At 44.8% G+C, this 16,263-nt stretch overlaps 1 protein-coding gene across 1 annotated transcript; it reads left to right on the top strand.

The window, feature by feature from the left end:
• Positions 1 to 138: 138 nt before the first annotated feature.
• LOC146251613 (NUAK family SNF1-like kinase 1) lies at positions 139 to 10,521 on the top strand. Its single transcript, XM_084681351.1, has 7 exons — positions 139 to 839; positions 4,873 to 4,993; positions 5,283 to 5,434; positions 6,699 to 6,764; positions 8,538 to 8,657; positions 8,765 to 8,897; positions 9,045 to 10,521. Exons 1-7 carry the CDS (start codon positions 492 to 494, stop codon positions 10,289 to 10,291), a joined length of 2,187 nt encoding a protein of 728 aa, XP_084537477.1. The 5' UTR covers positions 139 to 491; the 3' UTR covers positions 10,292 to 10,521.
• The last annotated feature ends 5,742 nt before the right edge of the window (positions 10,522 to 16,263 follow it).

The following is a 16,263-nucleotide window of genomic DNA, read 5'->3' as shown; positions in this document are numbered from 1 at the left end:
ATGAATGTCTGACTTGATGTATAAGTGTCTGTACATTCCTTGGTTCTGCTGTCTAGCGCAGTGAAAACAGACTGACGGAAATGTCTGAGTAGGCTACATCCAAATAGTGTGACGCCTTTGCCTGTTGCTATTCCAGTTACATCGCTAGACTATGGGGCGGCGCCGGTGGCCCACCCCATCGCTTGGGACCATGTGGTCCTCAGTGTTCTTAGAGGAAGGGAGGGGAGAGCTTAGACAGTGAACCATTGGCAGAAGCACAATTATGATATCGGACGCGAAAGACACGTGCGACTGACAAAGACAAGCGCGAGTAGGCTATTTTAATTGTAAAGGTCTGACAGCGCTCTACTTAACGACTGATCTTGTCCACAAGACCGGGCAAGTCTAGTTGCTAATCAGAGCAAAACAGTTGTCTTTTGCGGAATTCTTTGTGTATAATTTTGTCGATAACCTTAGAGTATTCGCAGTAGTTAGCGCGGTGCGCAGGGAGTATGGGTAGAAGGGAAGCCCAAGGCGACAGCAGGAGCGTCATGAACACCGACGAGAGGTCTGGGCTGGACAGTCTGCAGGATACCGCTGCTTCAGGCAACGACACCGGTGATGAGTTGCCGAGCTATGAGAGCCGTTGTTTTCGGGGTAGGGACAAACGCCGCCGCCACACCGACGAGAATGTTTTGGGCCCGATACAGAACCAGAGCCAGACCCAGAGTTCCCCGGTGGCGGTGAAAACGCATCAACACAAACACAACCTCAAACACCGGTTCGAAGTGATGGAGACACTGGGAAAGGGCACATATGGTAAAGTGAAGAGGGCAATGGAGAGAGCAAGCTTAAAGACGGTGAGTTGTGCTTTCCCTGTTGGTTGTTCACATAATATTTATAATATTTTCAAATCTGTTATTTTCTATTCTGTCGTTATATGGTTTTACTAGCGTGGGCATTCTGAGAATTTGTATTTTTTTTTTCTGTGCTTTTATACAATCCACTGATTGTGTTCTATCTCCTGTCTTGAGAAATTCCACTTCTCAGATCAGAATCAGAATTCTCAATCTTGCTATAAAAAAACAAATGACAACACATGAAAACATTTTAATTTGTCTGAGCTCCCCTTCTCCTTGGCTTCTGGGTGATCAAAGCGAACTGGACATTGTTAACTGGACATTGTTACTCTGAGTGTGTGTGTGTGTGTTTTGTCCAGTAAGTGGCCTGATCAGCCTGAGTTGCCAGGTTCCCGATACCTTCAGCCTGACGTCCACCTGATGGAAGTGCATAAAAGGCACTGTGTCCATCAGCACACACGCATACACATCTGAAAATCATACACTACAGATATTGTTTACTACTATTCATTTTGTTGTAATACAGTAATATACCCACAACATTTTGTGCCCCCCCCAAATTTGTATTTATTTCGTTAATATGTCTATATTTGTAGGTCAGGGTTAAGTACACAGAATATGAAGATAACAGTGTGCTGTAGCAGCCATGTGAGCCATTAACTCCTCTCTGTGTTTTAGTAAACAAACCCAGTATTATGGGGGATAATCTAACGGGGCAACCAGATTAGCACGGAGAGGGACTGTAGCCGAATCCGCTCACTGATGACCACTTAACACAGAGACCTGCATTCCCATATTTAAAGGAGAAAAAGCAGGAAAGAGTATCTACGAGAGAGAGAGAGAGAGAGAGAGAGAGAGGGGGGGGGGGGGGGAGGGGGGGGGGAGGGGGAGAGTCAGAGTGGAGTGGTGGGCCAGAGAGGTGGTGAGAGAGGGAAGTCGTATTCCCGATGCCAGCGACCTGCATACTGAGGATTCTTTGAAACAAAACAGACGTTTATTTTTGGAAACAGTGGCAAGGGCTGTCTTAGTGGGAGGAAAACCTTTGAGTAGGGGAGGAAATGGGTGGTGACTTGGTTAACCCCCAGAGAAAGCAGAGCTGGTGTGTGTGTGTGTGTGGCTTACCAGGCAGGGAACCAAAGACTGTCTAAGAGTCTGTGTAATTCTGCTGTTTAATAGACCACAATTATGGAACCACAATTAAGCAGGGGCCGACAGTTTTCGTTAAGGGACTCTCCCCTTGTGTAGAGGGTGGCTTGAAATGTGTGTGTGTGTGTGTTTACAGTTGTGTGTGATTGGGGGGGGGGGGGTGCTCTGCAATGTAGGAATCTGTATCTAAAGTAGGCTTGTTTTTCCACCACACAAGATTGCTCACACACTCACACACTTTTGAAAGAACACACTACTTAAGTTTGTTCATCACCTTCATTGTCTATGCATTCAGTCCCCTCATGGCGGGCATCCGATTATTCCACCCAGCAAGGAATCTTGTGAACTACATCTTTCAGAGCTCATGTAGATTCCGAGAGCCGGAAGTCCACACACACACACATACTTTCACACACACACAGACTTTATGTAGCATGCGCGTGACCTCTAAAGAATGCTCTCATGCCATTAGGGGAAAACAATACCCAGAGTGCCTTTCTCTGTGCTCGGCTAGTCGGGTCTGAGCGACCCAGGAAGTACCCGTGGAATGCCAACGGTATGCCCTGACAGCCCAAAGTGGCACACAGTGACACCATTCACTAAACAGAGACTACAGAGGAAAATAGCCTCTTGGCTAACTGTGGCACATTTATAGCAATGTTTATCAATGTGCACTGTTTGTGTTAAATAAACCAGAAGATAAAATGTAATAAACATTCCTTCCTGCAAGTCTGACTCTGCCTCATGGCCCTTAAGTACCATTCATCAGATAGGTCTTTGCCAACATTTCTGTGGTGTCGCTGGTCAAAGCAGTGTTTATGAAAGGTGATCATTGCATGTGTGTCAGAGGATCCGAGACTGAACCCTGGACTGGGCAAGTGAGGGAGATATCGATGCAATCCCACCTCCCCACACTGTACTTTTGCCTTTTCTTTGCCCTCCTCTCTTCCTCCCATCCCCTGCCTCCCTCGACCAGTTGGTATGTAGGTCACCATAACACAAGACCAGAGTGTCTGTCACCTGTGGTGTCTGGAGGCCTCCCAGGTTGGTGGGTGTTACGACATGGCCGACCAACATTTGGTTGTGTAGAACTGTGGGCGAAGACAAAGAGCAAAATGGCTGAACCGGAATGTCTGTAATTGCAGTCTCTGTGAGAATAGTCCAATGTTTTGTTTGCGAATGTACGAACATTTCATATTTGCCAGTGACATTTCTAATGAAAGATGATGTTTCTGGTGGCCTTTCTAGTTGAAATATTTTGTCAAACATGGCTACGTTTAGCTGGCGTAGCTGGCCATGTCTGTTTACAAAAGTTGTCTAACCCTTCGAGACTAACTGTAATGGCAAGTATTTCTAATAGAAGCTTGTAGTCACATGGCTAGGTACAGCTTCAACAATAAGAGTGATCTGCACACTGGGAGTGTGGCCAACCCTACACAGGCTGTATACAGCAGGAGCATCAGAGATTCCATTCCTTTGCTCTTTGTGACGGAACATAATTCCGCTAACTCACAGAGACCCAGACAATCTCATCTAATTCCCAACAGAATGAAGAGCCCTTGGAGTCTGTGTGTTTATGCAGTTTTGTTGTGTAACCATGACGTCCCAGGGAGCATGTGAATCTTTTTCTCTGATGTCCCAGACGTCTTTCAAGCGGCAGAAAATTCTAGAACTACGACCGGATGGAAAGGACCCCTGGCCCTGAGAGACTGATAGTGGTTTCCATTAAGACTCCATAGCTGCTCAGAACCACAGGGCCAGGGCTTCGACCCCACACAGCAGCTATCCCTCCGTTTATGGTTGGGTGATGTTTAGATGAGCATGGAGTTTGTTCCTTAGTATTCTGAAAGAACATTCTCCTTTTCATCGTATCTTTTTTTGTTTAATAGTCAATCTGTACCGTAGAACTCACAGTTCATATACAGTATACGAAAGAGAGAGAGAGAGAAACGTCTCTCTCAGATTGTCTGTTGGGTAACGGGATCTCTGGAGGGGCTTGGGGCTCATTCAGGTTCGCGTGGGCATGGGCTTGTGGTGGATTCTGGGGGGCTTTGGTGGGTACAGTGCGTGAGATTAAGTGAACAGGGTGTGAACAGATCAGCTGTCAGCCCTCTGCCTCTGGCTGAAGGCAGATCACAGGAGAGCCTCTCTGTCCCCATTCAGCTCCCTAAACTCCTAAAACCACCAGTAAGTCCACGAACACCAAGTGTGGATTTGTTTGTGGTGACTGTGTAAATAAGCGTGGCTGTGTTGTTCTCAGTGTACAAATCATCAGTTTTGTCTTTATTATTTTTGTGTGTGTGTGGGTGGGGTGTGGGGGGGGGCAGCAGTACCAGTGTGTATTGGGCTTTGTGCTTGTGATTAGAAATGGTGTTGCGATTAGTAAATGAGGCGCATTAGTGCGAGAGAGATAAGGGTAGATTGGGTTAAGCGGTGATTGTTCGCGGCTGTTGAGGATTTAAGGATTGAGGAGTCTGTTGTTGCTGGAAGCGAATCCTAGCTGACTGAAGCGACACGAACAAACAACAACAGGGGCAAACAAAGCATCACCATGGCTACGGCTGACCGTGATGGACTGTGGTTGTGAATTTCAAATCAGCCAAAGTATTTTCCTCATTCCTCTCTCTCTCTCTCTCTCTCTCTCTCTCTCTCTCTCTCTCTCTCTCTCTCTCTCTCTCTCTCTCTCTCTGTCTTTAAACAGTGTGTCTGCATTGTCTATTATTCAGTTCACCACAATCACTAGTTCTTTATATATTGTCTTACAGAACAGGGCCAGCATTCTCTACAGTTGGACACCCTCCTGCTGTTGGGGAAGTCAGGGTTTGGGTGGAGGGCCTTTCTCACAGCCGTCTCACTGTACTGACATACGTGCCCTGTGTTTTCCCAGGTGGCCATTAAATCCATCCGTAAGGAACGAATCACTGATGACCTGGACAAAGTGCACATCCAGAGAGAGATAGAAATCACCTCCTCCCTGAAACATCCCAACATCATTCGTATCCATGAAGGTGAGAGCGCACACGCGCTCCACACGCGCTCCACACGCGCTCCACACGCGCTCCACACGCGCTCCACACGCGCTCCACACGCGCTCCACACGCGCTCCACACGCGCTCCACACGCGCTCCACACGCGCTCCACACCGCCAAGTACCGCCAGCCGCACACGCCAGCACGCGCGCATACGCGCACACACACATCCAGTAGGACACGACAAATGCCCACATCCGCTCGCTCGAATGACACGCGCGGCCCCACACACGTAGCCCCACAGCTGCTGTCTGTCCTCTCCCTGCAGTGTTTGAGAGTCGTGATAAGATAGTGATAGTGATGGAGTACGCCAGTCGAGGAGAGCTGTACGACTACGTCCACGAGCGGAGGAGGCTGCCCGAGACAGAGGCCAGAGATGTCTTCAGACAGATCACTTCAGCCGTGCACTATTGCCACAAGGTAAACAAATATGCCCACCCAGGACACCAAAGCATGAATCACGCCCGCACACACACAGCAGAATGCAGTCCAATCCGGTCTGAATCCAGTTCTTCTTATGTGCTGGGAAGTAGAGTGAAAATACCTATTTATATGCATTTATAAATGCTTACATATGATGAAACACTAGATACAATTGTACTCAGGGCAAATATCCAGTATTTCAGGGGCTGGCTGTTTATTAATGACAACACTCCTGTGACATTTGATACTAAGAGAAGGTTTCACATTCACAATGATATCAGTAACCAGAAGCCGTCAGAAATCCACTCCATCAGACCCTAAATTGCGGAGAGTGTGTTTGTCAATGAATTTGAGGAACCTTAGACTTGCTTGTGCTGCAGTTGCTTTGTACACAATAGTGTGAGAGGCAAACACGGTATGGCTAAACCTGGTCAATCTTAATCCTAATGCCGCAGAACAACTTGACTTCAATTTTCAGGCCTCTTTAGATTACCTTTCACAGTCACACACTAACACAAAACATTTGCCTTAACATAAATTGGTATAATTGAATGGGGGAAAAAATGATTTGGCCCCTGTGGCTTCACAGCTGGATGGAGTGGGGAGTTCTGTGTAACAGTGGGACTGCAGTTGTTCCTGACGTCACAGTTTTAAAATAGACATGAAAGTTCCGGGGTGTATGAAATATTCAGAAGGTTACGAGGGATGTTGTTACACGAGCCAAGTCTTCACGCCTCAACAGGGAAGAAGAGGAAGGACTATTCTACCATGACTCTCTACACTACCCTGAACATTCTACCCTCTCTAAGTTTATTTGTTAGGAAATAAACCGCCAATAATACCTTTTGAAATAATCAAACATTATCTTTCTTGCCTTATTTTGTGTCTGTTTTTTTATATGGTCCACATGGGAACAAAAACACAATAATCACACGTGTCTCAGCTAAATAAACCCACAACCATATTCACAGACAACTCCAGTAAACACATTGCATTAGTGGAATGTTTTCCATGATATCAAACTCCTGATCCTCATCAGTACTTCAAGCCATACCAATGGCCATGAATGAAGGATGGAGGACTAACGGAACATAGCTACGGTATACGGTCAAAACATAAAGGCTGTGACAAACAATAGACTTGCAAACGCACGCTGTGGTTAAGCCCACGATTGAGCTTTTACCCCCCAGACAAATATCGGTGTCATTTCTAAAGTAGAGCTTATACGACACTTTGTCTTATGTTCCCTTCTCTCTTTCAGAATGGTGTTGTCCACCGTGACCTTAAACTGGAGAATATCCTGTTGGATCAAGACATGAATGTCAAAGTGAGAGCAATACACAAACACAATGTTTTAGCCCCAATATCTGTACCCACATGCCAGTTTTTAACGAGAATGTGGACTCGTATAGTTTTACAATCCAAAAAATGACGAATTTTGGCATTTATACCATAGAAACTAGAGGCAATCACACACATTCAAGACATTAAAAAAAACACTCAGACCACAACCATTTAATGTGTTGCCAAGGCATGTACTTAGAACCGGTATATAAACACTGTGCCAGTTCTTATAACAAAACCCTTGGGTCATTCCTTGCCTAATATGGGCATTCTTCTCCATATATGGGCGCTGTGCACAGCCCAGTGGAATGCATGGAATCCACAGGCAATTGGACCAATCGTAGAGTTTTATTGCCAGTCGGCTTTGTCTGTCCATCAAAAAGAAAACAGACTGTGCACCTCTTGGGAGTTTCATTCCAGACCTCAGTGCAGTGGAATGCACAGGGTACTGTACGTCTGCACTGTGTGCTCCCATAGGAGGGATGGAGGCGTTCATTGTTTGCCTACAGACTCATGGCTGTTGTGCGTGATGAGGGCACCACTGTGCTTTTTACGCTCAAGCATTCTTTAGAGACAGTCACACACTGCAGGCTAGCATCCAATTTCGAACCAAAACTTCCAACGCATTATCGAACAACACCCATGTATTTAGAGTAGTTGTATATTTGCATGCTGTAAACTGTTTATACACTTAGATTTGGACACTTAGAATGGATTGAACTATTAATGCTGAGGTAAGTTCTCACACATACTAGAACATACTAGACTAAAGCAAATTTAGATGTGGGGGGGGATGTCAGTCAGGGGATTGAGGGATTAGGATGTGTGAGGAGGGAGGGAATGGAGGTGGACATTAGGCAGAGGTCTCTAATATTAGTTCAGCTAATCCCACGGCACGTTCCGAGAGATATGATTAGGAGAGAAGCAGAATGTGTGTCTGTACTGTATATGTGTATAAATAGATGGCTACTGTAGGCTGGTTCACAGTGAAGATTTGCCTCTTCCAAGAATCCATGAACATAAACAGAGCTAAACCACCAGACTACTGTGCTTGATTGGAATTAGTGCCCAAAACAATGTACACACACACACTATCAAAATGACCAGCACACACTTAACTGTCAAATGATGTCTAGCTTAACAAGCCTATGCAACGTTCATGTCCTGTGGGGTCACCAGATTAGTACGTACATTTTTGGGGTCATAGACAAGCATCACTCTGTACAGATTATAAATAGTTGGATTAGCATGATACAACCATTGAATTATATTCTCTTCTGCTCCTCTGTCGGCAGTCCGTCCACCGTTTACATTTCATTTCACAGCAGAGATGGAGCGCCTCAGAAAGAGTAGAGAGAGAGTACGTGTGCGTGTGTACGTACAAGTGTGTACAGTATGTGTTCGAATTCATTTCAGATAGCGAGGAGCCTCGGGCTGGCTATCTGTGAGCCTTCCTGCCATGAGTGCTTGTTCCGTTACGTGACTGTTTAGTCGGGCCATGCTCTCTTCGCCGGCGCTTGCATTGGCCAAACATGACCACACTTCTATTTTTGGCCATCGCTAATCGCTGCTTTTAATGTGTTTGGTCATGGTGGACAACAAACTAAAATGTTATTATTATGTGTGTTGTATGCCTGTGGGTGTGGGATTTCCCTTATACAGCACAATACTGGTTCACTTAGAAAAATACGATTGATGAATTGGTCCCTTCAAGTTCAAGTATTTATTTATTTTCTCCCTCTCTCTTACATCGCAGCTGGCTGATTTTGGTCTGTCCAACCATTTCCAAAAGAACAGCTTGCTGCAGACATACTGTGGAAGCCCACTCTACGCCTCGCCTGAGATAGTCAAAGGACTGCCCTATGTGGGCCCTGAGGTGAGGGCAGCACACACGTCTTCACTTCCTGATGTCTCTCCCTTGAATGTCAAACCTGGGACATTGAGTTGGTCATGTATGTTAAAGAAACAATGTGTGTGTGTTAGGTGGATTGCTGGGCATTGGGAGTGCTGTTGTACGCCTTGGTATATGGCAGTATGCCGTTCGACGGAGCGAGCTACTCCACCCTGACAGAGCAGATCCGTCAAGGACGCTACCGCAGACCCAACCCTCCCGCAGGTGAACCTGGCAACCCTGTAGATCACGCACAGACTCCTACACCGTCCGACGGCGGATTTGCTTAAGGCTTCTGATAAACGTATGATCAACCGTGGGATCATGTGATGACGCTGAATCTGTGTGTGTTTGTCTGTGTCTTCCAAACAGATGCATGTGCTCTGATCGACTGGCTGCTGAAGGTACGCGTGGATGAGAGGGCCACCGTTGAGGACGTTGCCAACCACTGGTGGGTCAACTGGGGCCATGAGGAGAGCGTGTGCAACTGCCCCATGACATCCCACCAGGACTGCCCCTCCCCCCTTCTTGCCCGCTACATTGACTTGCAGAACCAGATGGCTGCTACAAACAATCTGTCCATCGACCCCATCTGCCCGTCCTCTGACCCCTCCCTCCCTCACCTGTCTCACCCCTCTCCTCACCCATTCTACTTCAGTTATCCCCTCAAGGGCGACCGGGGAGGGGGGGGGAAGGTACGCGGCGGAGCGTCTAGCGTGAGGAAGTCGCGCAAGGAGAACACCATCCCCCAGAATGAAACGGGGGCTTGTAGTTCCGTTTGCACTACAACTCCCACCGCCGCTGCCACCGCCTCTCCTTGTTCCGCCTCCACAGGCTCCGGGGAGAGGAAGAAACCAAAGGGGATCCTGAAACCCCAGAGAAGTTTCGACTCGGCTTTTCTACCCCATCACACTGGGAGAGCGGAGTCCTCTTCCTCCCAGGCGTGCAACGCACCGTCCCCATTTCACCGAGCACACTCACACACGCACGTGGAAGTCCTGTCCACCAGCATGCCTACCCCCTCCACATTCAGCCAACCATCCTCCAAGATGCCTAAGAAGGGGATACTAAAGAACCTATATGAAGTGGAGTCAGGCTACTGCTCCTCCCCAGAGAGAAGGGGCTCCGGGGCGGGGGAAGGTGTGGGGAGGAGAGGGGGTGGTGGTCCGGAGGCCCCGACAGACTCTTCTGATCTCCACCTCCGCACCCCCAGCTCCGACGGCAGTCTCACCATGCGCACCGAAGCCTTGAGGAGAAGAAAGGGGATTCTGAAACGCAACGGCAAGTTCTCACGCAGTCTCGACTTGCCCGACGACCACTGTTCATTGTCATCCTCCTCCTCTTCCGCTCCTCTGCGGTTCCCCCAGTCCTTGCAGCAGCTTCTCCAGGACACCGGGGGCAACGGCAACCCTCAGGAAAGGTTGAGTCGGCCCCCTAGCGTGGTGAGCGAGGACAGTATCCTCTCCTCCGATTCGTTCGACCTCTTAGACCTCAGCGCCCAATCGCGTTGCAGACTCTTCTGCCGAAGTGTCCGACGAAGTACCTGTAGCTCTGAGGAGGACCTCCACACCCTCTGCTCAGAGGTAGGAAGAGGAGAGGGCCAGGGCGAGGACGGTTAAGGCAAGATGCTTGTGGTGAACAGTGAAGACTTTTTAGAAAATACAGTCACTAAGAGTGATGCACATTTGACTGACGACCACTGGACTCTTAACTGATGATGAACACTCTGATGAAATGTCTTGAAATATGGCCTTTGATAGAAGAGACTGTTGCCAAGAAACGGTGATCATGAATGAGTGAAAATAAATCTTATCTTTATGAAAGAATAAAGATGTTCAATCAACTGAAATACACATTATTTCTATCATTTTGAGAATATGGATTCGATAGAATACGAAAGATCTAAGATCTAAACATCTACGCAAGCCTGTGTTTGCGTTTGTACATGAAGTCAGGAGTTGACAGGAAATATACAAGTGTAGGTTGTGGTGAAACTGGTTTAGTTGCCTGGGTTTCCTAGAGTGGGTGTTCTAATTCACATGTTCTAAATGAAAGTTTCAGTTACATCAATTGAAGCTTTTAAATGCATAATAGTATCCAACTGCAATGTAGGTTCATGTTTTGTATAGTTTGTCAAAAGGCCATTTGTCATGGGAGTCATGTTAACATTGAATGTGACTTTAATGCCCAAAGAAATCATTTTATTATACAATGTAATAATGTCTTGCAGATGCTGTCATTAATGAATGAGAAACAAAAAATATAATTGTTAAAAAGACTGTGCTCAAACCGTACAAAGTTCTTGCATAGTCTGGGTTACTATTTATTTAGTCTGGGATATGAAAAGCTTTTTACTCCAAATGAGCTTCAAAGATTTGTTCCTGGAAACTTGTGTTTGCAGAATGTTTGAAGTCTGGCAAGTTGTACCCTGAAAGTACTCCAGTGGACGGCCTACATGCTGTTACTTGGATGGTATTTAATTCAGGTTTTATACAGTACATTATACTATCAACACACTCAGTTTTCCCTGGTGCTGATATTGTAATTAGAATGTACTACCTGACGCCAAAATTAACTTTATTATATTATCAACTGCTGTATTGTAACTACCCTAATCAAAGTTTGTTCATTCAGCCTTTACATTAACACGTTTCACTTTTTCTAAATATGTATAGGTTCTGGGGGCAGTCCCTGGGGAGAAGACACATGTCTTTAAGCTCTGTTCCTTTATAGCACTGATAACAAGTCCATATTTCAATGAAAATAAAGAAATTCACGGAGAGTGAAAACAAATACAGATCAATTTGTGTAGTTCAGAGACATTGTCACGATAAGTGCAAGATTGGGATCAGGACAGTTATGTTTATGGCCTGTGTACATATGTGGTGCACATCTGTGTTTTGATTTTGAGGTACATCTGTAATAACCCAGAAAAGTTCCAGGAGGAATATCTGTCATAAGAAGAGTTTAACCAGTAACAGCTGGGTCTAAGTGTGGAGAAAGTGCTGGCAGTTAGGTGGCCATCTTGGATACATTTGAATAATGGTTCACCATATGGCCATGAGTACACAGGTGAGTACACAGGTGAGTACATATACTGTCCACCTGGAACACAGTATGACAGGCAGAAGGACCTTCTTTTCTTCCCGCTAAAGGAATATATCTGATGTTTCACTTTCACCTTCCATTTCTGACTAGTCATATGCACTTAACCCTGACCCTGTGCTTCTTTTAGGTTCAAGTTCAAATTCTAAATATGTTATTTACTCTCATTTGTACCCCTACTAGCTCTACTTTCTGAATAGCAGAGGTCACTTTCCTGTATGTGTCCTTCATTTTGTTCATAGTGTAGGTGATTATCAAAGATGCAGAGTGGGTTTTTGATATGCGAGTCTTGAAAATCTGCAGATCCAATACTATTATCTTGCAACATAGGTGCATATTTACTTGGTCCTATTTTTTGGTCCATTGACATCATCGAAAATGACATCAGACTATTGATGGTAAAATGACGGTGAGAAAACTCCTGAAGCCTCTTTGGTCCTCTAAAATCTACAAAAGAAATAGATGACTACTCGATCAACTGAGGCAATAAACATTAAATGTGTTTAGGGCAGATAGTGTCCAGAGCACGTAGGGACATGGCCACTAAGTTACATAACCACTGTCTTGGAAGTTAATGGAAGTTAATGTGTATTACATATACAAGGAGCAAAGAGGGACCAGTGGAACTACGTGCCTCCAAACTTATATTTCAATTCACCTGAAGCAGATGTAAGGAAAATAGATGAAACACCAACATTTCCACATATCTTTTCTTCCAAAGAATAAAATGATTTAATTTGTGTATTAGGAAAAAAAAAACTTTTATAGAAAATCCCAGGTCAATGTCAGCCATATTCACACCAGGGCCTGTGAGATGATAGCAACAACAGGTGATAATGTAAGTCCTAATTGGAAAATGCCAACAGACAAATGCCAATTGTTTGGGCAGACCATTGTTTTTCTTCTGGCTAATTGTGCAAGGCCCGAGTTGTGTGTGTCAGAACTTATACTATAAGCACAGTCCACAACCGTGTAAAAAAGGTTATACAAATAAATTTGATTTGAACTTTAGTTGGTACCTCCACCACACTATGTCACTTCAACCAAATATCTCAAATAGAACCAAAGGTATACATTATTTAGCGGCATAGACCTATCAGTTGTTTATGGTTTCAATAACATGAGTGTTTAGCTAAGTAGCTCAAACAAGCATGTACATCATTAACAAAGAGCAACAAAAAAAGTCAAAGAAGAACGTAGTCTTAATGCTACAGGGGCCTCTTGTCATTCAAAAATGTGTCATGGTCTGTTTCCTGATTCCTTTAAGTAGTATTTAATGGTATAGAAGGATACTAAAGATGCTGAAATATGCCAATGGTCTGGCATTGCTGATTCATACCAGAGGACCAGTTTAACTCATAATCCTAAAGCCAAGAGGCTTTTCTCCTTGGTCCTTCACGTGTGCTCAAAAGGTCCTGTAGAATGAGCAAAAAGCACACAGCCTCTTTGCAGGTCTCAAGGGTACTTACCAACTCTCAGGGGTTTGGGAACAGAAGTATTAGGGCTGTGAAATCCCTGATAAATCACCAGTTCTGAGCCATAACATTTGGTCCTGTGTGTGTGGCCCGTTAAAGTCTTAGCTACTTGCCCAGTGACCATTGCACCCACTTTTGGGACATTCATTAATTGTTCCAATATGAATCCTCTTTAACTTTGCAGGACTCTGATGTTGGATTTGATAAATACATATATCGGACACAAGTGCAGGATCAAGGATGTGTGACCTGCACACACACCAGTGACTTCTGTATTGTGTGTTGTTTCAAAGTATGTCCGTAGTGTCAAAGATACACTGAATTTGTTTTAACTAAGGTGAAACCTTGAGTTGTAGCTTGTCAATTTTCTTTTTTCATAATCCCGGCATGACAAATACATGGAAAGGATAATGGCTCCCTCTCCTGGAATAAACATCCCATCTACAGCTTTTCTTTAATCAGCATATGTACACAGGCACAAGTTTCATCACTCCTCCTTCTATTCCATTGATTAGGTGATCACCTGAACCAAATATTATTTAATGAGGAAAAGTGTCAAAACCACTCCTGTAGTCACCCTTCTCCTCTTGTATTAGGACCAGCTGGATGGCAAAGCATTGCTAGTATTACATCTCAGTGCTAGTAGTACACCCCCAAAACACTGGCAAAACTGGTCAGTAGGTTTTTAAGCGGTGGTGAATATTGTTTGTTGACACTGCTTAAAATGATATTTTCAGGAGAAATATACTGCACTCCCTCCTTTTACACAGTTTGAGCAATCCACTTGTCTGCCGGACGTTAAGTCTTCTTGTTTCTCTTTTGCACACCCTCCTTTCTTCACCACAGACATCACCAAAAACAGAGGTTTTTGAGAAAGGATAGTGCTCTCACTACTCAAGATGACTTTTTTGCTAACTAGCCCCAATACTCCACCTGTAGAAAAACTAGCTACTCCTAGCTACTATTCTATAGGCAGGAGCAACTCGAGCAAAGGTTTGTTTTTTGTGGCAATAACATTTAGAGCAATGATACCCATCAGGTATGATCTCTGCTTGCTTAACAGCTCGACCAGGGCACAAAAGGTCACATTATTTGATAGCTGTCGTCAGAATATGTGACCTCACTGTTACATGGCTGAAAATGTCTGACACACCAGCCAAACCATCTCAGGTGACTTATCCGTCCTTGCCATGTACAACCTGAAGACGATCACGCTACACACTCACAATGTCACCAAAGAGAGCTTCAGCCTCTGCTGTGGCATTAGGCCACATGAGCACTGTATCAGTGCAAACTTTTTGGTGTAGGGTGCCTTCTGACATTCCCCGGCAGAGGGCACCAAAGCGCCTGCTTAAAAGTTTCTGGAAAAGAGATCTGGTACAGTGTCACATTGGGTGATGAGAGCGATAAACAAGAGTTACAAACTCCATTTGCGATTTATCCTCCTCGGTGGATAAAAGGGGTAATACAATATTCGGCTCAGGGAGATTCTGCTCGAGTCCTTTAGGAGAAAATAGCCTATCTAAAACAAAAGGGCCTGAGAAAGCCTCGGGGTCCCCCAGGAAGAGCTGGTGGAAGTGGCCAGGGAAAGGGAAGTAAGTTTGGGCCTCCCTGCTTAGGTTGCTGCACTCGCGACCCGACCCGCGGAAGATGATGGATGGATGGAAAACTAAAGGGTGTTTTTCAGATTATCCCTTCTGAGGAAAGCTGTTGCAGTTTTTATACTTTTATATGTTGGGGTGCCTAAAAAAAGGGGGGAGGGATGTGTCTTATCTTGGACCTACACACCCTACACACCCTAAACAGTCACTTGACTGATGATTGATCAATTCTGAATGTTGATGCACTCAGCCCCTGTTACATTATGAACCAGGCAACTGGTTTACCTTCATTGACCTGAATGACTTTCTTATATACCCTCCACACAGGAGAATTCAAAGTTTCCCCCAATGTGGGATATAGGAACATGGAGTGTGGCCAAATTAATTTGGGCACACTTCAGCCATTCACGCACTGGCCTGTGAGAGCCTAAAAGGGCTCCTCCAGAGAGTCATGGCGACTGTACAGAGTGCTTAAGATGCAACTCACAGATACCTTTATGACAGTAAATGATGTTGATAAGGCCTAGTGTGAAGTCACATGCAGTTCTGTTTCAGTGTCCTGTTTCGGTTGTGTTGACTTTCTCACAGGAATTATTGTGTCACACCATAAAAGTGCATATAGCAGTAATTATGTCTTGTCATGTTGACTTAAATGCTACAGTAGTGGCTCAACAAACACATACCAGTTGGTTCATGAAGGGTGTGATCTGGGGTTCAGTCATAATCTAACATAATAAAAAGTTTGTACACCACACCATGTGCACCATGATAATGAACCTGGTTTTCACCTAAATTCTGTACATATTTCATCCATCCAGTGTATAATGGATTAGTAAAGCTGTAGCTAACCCAGAACAATCTATTCCATTGATTGAGTTTTAACCTTAATATGTTCAGTAATTTGCATCTTAAATTCTACAATATATGTATCAACCAATAAAGAGCCCCAAAAAAGAGAGTCTTTCTTGGGTTTATTGTCAGTCTTTCAAGTGGATACAAACAGCCTTAAACAAAGATGGGTAAAGAACCTTTCTCTCAGTTCCCATTTCTAATTTTTCCAGGTTGTAATTGTAGTGTGAGTGTCTACACTGGAGCCCAGGCAGCTGCATGGCAGAGGACCAGAGGGACTTCCCTTTCAAAGGGAATCCGGTCAAGACGCTGCTACACAGACACTGGACACATGGGATGTCAAAACTTGTTACAGTAGGTCAAATCCAGGCCAGTTATTAAAAGGACAAGCATATCCACATCAGTTCAGGACCGGGTTGGTCAGTAAAAGAACAACAGGAAAAGGCCTTAATTGTATTTTTCTAAAGCATTAACAAATATGCATAAACACCCTTTTCAATTACACTAAACAAGCACTTGCTATGGCCTACCGAATAAATGCACAATTTCTAAAACAAAATG

This window comes from Hypomesus nipponensis, chromosome 18 (assembly GCF_054491055.1).
Source record: "Hypomesus nipponensis isolate SF chromosome 18, ASM5449105v1, whole genome shotgun sequence".
Lineage (NCBI taxonomy): Eukaryota > Metazoa > Chordata > Actinopteri > Osmeriformes > Osmeridae > Hypomesus > Hypomesus nipponensis.
The sequence above is the reverse complement of the archived record's forward strand: the minus strand, read 5'-3'. Positions and strand labels throughout refer to the sequence as shown.